General features: G+C 51.8%; 1 protein-coding gene across 1 annotated transcript; it reads left to right on the top strand.

Annotated features, from left to right (window-relative positions):
* The first annotated feature begins 996 nt into the window (after positions 1-996).
* LOC129679168 (olfactory receptor 2T27-like) lies at positions 997-1,944 on the top strand. The gene has a single exon (XM_055610093.1). It carries the CDS (start codon positions 997-999, stop codon positions 1,942-1,944), a length of 948 nt encoding a protein of 315 aa, XP_055466068.1.
* The last annotated feature ends 3,473 nt before the right edge of the window (positions 1,945-5,417 follow it).

Raw genomic sequence — 5,417 nt, 5'->3', positions numbered from 1 at the left:
CAGTGAAACATCAGGTCAGGTTCCTTCCAGACACAAAATCTGAGATGTCTGAGACATAAAGCAAGCTGTGCTTACAAAATGCCAGAACTTCTCGTTCCCTTTATGGGAATGCCTTAAATGCACCTGAAACTTCATTTTTCTTTTAGTACAAGGTTGGCAGATCAGGAGACCATTGACAAGATGATTTAATAATCACAGTTCCCAGGTGGAGAGAAGACGCCATTCCACACGAAGCCATATCGGAAAGTACAATGGTTGATCAGGAGTCAGAGGGAGGAAGCAGAAAGTATAGACAACCCTTCCTGGTTTGTTGTTATTTTTTGTTTGATACACATTCTTGTGTATCCCAAGCTGGCCTCAGACTCACTGTGTAGACAAAGATGACCTTGAACTTCTGATACTCTTGTCTCCACCTCCCAGTTGCTGGGATGGCAGGTACATACCACTGTGTCTGGTTTTTGCACTACTGAGGACCAAGCCCAGGACTTGTGCATCCTAGGCAAGCACTCGACCAACTGTACTACAGCCCCATTGACTTCTCCTGGGTTTTGTTTGTTTTTGTTCTTTCTCTAAGATTGAATAAGCAAGATGGGTAAGCAGTGGTGTGGGCGTGGTTCAAATGATTTGGGCTAGCTCTGGGTACAGGCATCATTTCTAGCTGCCCAGAATCTCACCTAAGGATCAGCTAAGACAAGAAGACAGATGTCCCAGACTGCAACCCCTAATACTAGAAAACTATGGGCTGTTGAATTTAGAGTGTGCATATAAAGGGCATGCAGGCGAGAAAACTGTTAGGAATTAGCCCTGGGAGGCATCGTTCACTATGACTTAATGTTGTCTGCAATTGTTGGTTTGAACAGTGCTCTATTCATGAGATGGGCTTTAGAGTGGACCTCCAACTCCCTGACTCTTATCTTCTCACCTCAACCCTTCTCCCTCTCTCTGCCACTGGTGAACTGGCTCATTCTCCCCCACAGCGCAGCTCAGTGGCAGGAAATGGGCAGCGAGCACTGGAACCACTCCACCACTGGCTTTGTCCTGACGAGCCTTTTTAACAACAGCCGGACACACCTGTTTCTGTTCAGCATGGTGGTCTTGGTCTACATCCTTGCTGTGGCCGGCAACACGGCCATGGTCCTTCTGATCTGGGTGGACACCCGACTCCACACACCCATGTACTTCCTCCTCAGCCAGCTGTCCTTTCTGGACATCTTCTTTACGTCAGTCACTGTCCCCAAGATGATAGCGGGCGTTCTCTTTGGTTGGACAAGCATCTCCTTTGGAGGCTGCGGGGCACAGATGTTTTTCTTCATGTTCTTGGGGGCTGCAGAGTGCCTCCTGCTGGCCCTCATGGCTTATGACCGCTACCTGGCCATCTGCAACCCTTTGCGCTACCCTGCGCTCATGAGCCGCCAGATGTGCCTGCTCATGGTCGTGGCCTCCTGGCTGGGAGGATCCCTCAATGCCTCCATTCAGACTTCCCTGACCCTTCAGTTCCCCTACTGCGGCTCTCGGAAGATCTCCCACTTCTTCTGTGAGGTGCCCTCGCTGCTGATGCTGGCCTGCGCCGACACGGAAGCCTATGAACAGGTGCTATTTGTGACGGGTGTGGTGGTCCTCCTGGTGCCCATTACCTTTATCACCACCTCCTACGCCCTCATCCTGGCCGCCGTGCTCCGGATGCGTTCTGCCGAGGGGCGTCAGAAGGCCCTGGCCACATGCTCCTCCCATCTGACAGTCGTCAATCTCTTCTACGGGCCCCTTGTCTATACTTACATGCTACCCGCTTCCTATCACGCTCCAGGACAAGATGATGTAGTGTCCATCTTCTACACCGTTCTCACACCCATGCTTAACCCTGTCATTTACAGCCTCAGGAACAAGGAAGTAACAGGGGCAATGAAGAAAGCAATGGGAAGGTGTGGGGTCAGTAGGAGTGCATGATACCTGAGAGGACAGAGAGACCAAACACCTCAGCTCTTAGCATCATCATATGCAGTAAAGGCTGAGGCAAAGGGATACGTCCACTCAACTCCTTCATCCCTGGCTGTTTCCTCCACCTTCTCTATCAGCCTCCTGTCCTCAAGCATGATGTCCTGACTGAGAACTCTCAACACAGCCCCTCAGCAGAGTCCTCCATGGCTGGAACTGTACCTGACATGTTCAGGTAGCTTCTCCTTCCCTTGCTTAGAAACTTCCTAAAGCGTCAGAAACATCTGCAGCGCTTCTCCCATCCACAGCGGCTTTCTGGCTCTCAGCCTGCCATCTTCCCCTCACCCAATTTGTGGATTTGAGAGGTTTCTTTTTCCCAATTAGTTTGTGCAAACCCAGATGGCAGAGGATTCAATTCTTTAATGCCACACTGTCAGCTTCTAGGAGGAAGCCCGAAAGATGTGATTAATAATAAATACTGGATAAATAGAAAACTGCAAAGACCATTTCCTTAACCTGATCTCATTAGCACTGGTCCAGCTTCTTGGAATTTGTCCCTGCCTTGGGGATGACCCCACGTCCCTGAGTCTTCCTCTTCTGGGAATCTTTCCCATTAAGGGATAAAGGTTTTTAAAGCCTGAAGCTAGACCCTTCCGATTGAAGGCCCCGACTGAAGGCCAGGGCTTCATTCATCACCTGGCTCCAAAGTTATCCATACATATTTACAGGTCAGCCAGGCTTCCCCTGACCCCCTCCCTCAGCACACACCCGCTACCCACAAAATACTTCAGAGGTGTTGTGAATTCAAGCTTCCTCCCTACCACTTCCTGTTAGCAGAACTCTCACTACAGGGGGAGCGGGAAGGCTTCCCTAACTGTGATTGGTCAACCCCTGGACATCCTAAAGTTTCTGACAGTTTTATTACTATCATACATCACAGCAGAGTACAAGCCTTTCTCCTTTGTTTTGGCTAAATAATGTCCCACTGTGTATATATGACACCTTTTCTTTATCCATTCATCCACTGATGGTTGCTTCAAGAAACTACATGGGGTTTCTGAGGGTGACGGAAAAGCAAGGCTCCAACGATGGGGTCGGTGGGTGAGTAGGAGGAATTCCGGTCCCTTTAGGATCTGTCATCCAGTTAACACACTAACAACATGCTCACAGCCAAAGCACAATGCTTGGGTCTGGCGGTCACGTGATGTGCCTGCACAAAACACGCCCCCCCCCCCAAGACAGGGTGACCTTAGAAAATATCCTGAAATGAAAAATTGCTGCTCTTCACGCATTGTTGGGGGTGAGGAATAGATGTCAGTTAAAAGTACCTGGGTGCTTCTCGTCAGAGGGTCTTCAAGAAAGTAGGGAAGGCAGCCAGCCACAAGAAGTCATCTTTAATGGAGTTGGGTGGGGAAAACAGAAGCCCCAATTCTCCAGGCCTCTCGTTTCTCAGAACTGCTGAGATCCCCTGCCAAGACATCTCTGGTCACTTAGGAGCTTGAGGCACTGGAATCTCATTGGCCAAGGCTCCAAGAAGGCGGGAAGAGTGCAAGGTGCGGACCAATGAGAACAGGATGACAACCTGGAGGCCCTGTGCCCTAAGCATGCGCAACGCAGTTGGGCCTACTTTAGAAAGAGCAGCGCCTTGGATTCCAGGATTCCCGCACCCGGTACCGGTTCTTGGTTTAACCCTGGCCACCCAACCTTCCCAGTTCCTCCAGAGGACATGGGCACCTCTCAAGCCGCTCCCACCTTCCCATTTCAGTTTAGCCATGTGAGAAGGAGAGAAACAGGCCAGAGCTCCCTGTAGGCCGCACAAACCTAGGTGATGTTTTGTCCGAGGTGCCCCCCCAAGGCTGTCAGCACGGCCCGCTCAGCGGCTGAGCCCACCGCTTGCTCTCTATATCCAGTTTAGGACGCTTAAAGCCCTCCTTCGAGTTGTGAGGAGCTTCAGCCTGCCTGGGAGACAGTGTCACCCACATGGAGGATGGGTTGAGTCGAGGTGACCCGGCCATGTCGCCTGTGTGAACTCCACCTGACTATGCTCTTTCCACAGAGACAGGACCTAACAGCCTGGGCCATGCACCCTGCCGTCCCGAGCAGGCTTCTCTTGGCCTGTAGCCTCGCCTTCATGCCCTTCTCTACAGGTGAGGGTGGGATGGAGCCGTCCTTTCTGTATCCCCAGCCCAGCTTGCATTTCTCTGTCCTCTGCACCCCTCCCCCTGAATTCGGTTTTGCATTCTCTATCCCGCTCCAGCTTACACTCCCACAACTCCACCGCCTTCGCTGTTCCCGACAGCCGGGTCAATCCGAAAGCTTTGCCCCTTCAGGGCCACCTTCCCTTGCACTGTGCTCTGCCTGGCCCCTGCAGTGAACCGTGGTTTCTGCCTGCAGATAGGGTGCAATCTACTCAGCATGCTATGGCCTGGGCAGAGTCCTCCGTGTCCCCGCCTGACCGCCTGGCTTCCGAGGAACAGCTGAGCCTCTCTGTTCCTGTGTCCCTTCTAGAGAGTTAGGGATGTGATTTCGGCCCCTTGGGATTGTGAGGAATGCATCAACTCAGACTAACACAGTGCTGTCTACACACTAAGGTCCGGGAGTTGTTTCCTAAAAGCGGCTGCTTGTTGACAGAAGGTGAAGAAGGGTTCAGCGGTGTGAGGTGCAGGGCTTCTGCCTGTTTCCTGATTTCCCTGAGAGTTGGCTGCTCTGTGTAAGCAACGGCTACCCTTGTCCCAGCACAAGAGGCTCTGGATCCAGCTTTGAGCCCTGGGCGTGTGGTTAGTACAGCATGGTGATTTGTGATGGCGGCGGTGGTGTTAGTGTTGAGACACGGTCTCCTTCTGTAACCCAGGCTGGTCTCAGTCCTAGAGAAATCCCCCTGCCTCACACAGATATGAGCCATATTTATTTTTAAAGCAAGTTCCATTTCTCCTCTCTCTCTCTCTCTCTCTCTCTCTCTCTCTCTCTCGTGTGTGTATGTTGAACCTAGGGCCTCGTATATGTCAGACAACCACTGAGCCACCCTAACTTCCTGTGGGGAACTGAGGAAGCTTTGAACAGCTGTAGACCCACGGGAAACTGGCTAAGTCTTCCTTCCTCACCCCACTGGGTCGGGCTCAGAGGGAAGGCATGGGTTTCAGTGCAGATGCTGACAGTGTGTACAAAAACCAGCAACGGTTGCTTCCTCCTCCTCTATAGCCTGCTCCCCTACAGAGGCCTCTTACTGACATGTTGAGCTTCCAGGCTGCTGGGTCGTTGGTGTGACTCCATCAGAGTCCACACAGCCCACCTGACCCCAGCTCTTCTGTATGTGTGCGTCTGTATGTCTGTCCTTTCCTCATTCCCTTGCCTCTGGTCAAATAAGGGCATCAAGTCACGTGAGACACCAAAACCTTGCCTCCGTAACCTTTGAATATTCGTTTCTGCCTGCTGGCACAGCCCCCCCCCAAGCTAAGCACACAATCCCTCAGCCCACTGATTCAGTG

Source organism: Psammomys obesus, unplaced genomic scaffold (assembly GCF_907164565.1).
Source record: "Psammomys obesus unplaced genomic scaffold, mPsaObe1.curated_primary_1811, whole genome shotgun sequence".
NCBI classification, from domain to species: domain Eukaryota; kingdom Metazoa; phylum Chordata; class Mammalia; order Rodentia; family Muridae; genus Psammomys; species Psammomys obesus.
Note: the sequence above shows the minus strand (reverse complement) of the source record. Positions and strands in the feature narration are given on the sequence as shown.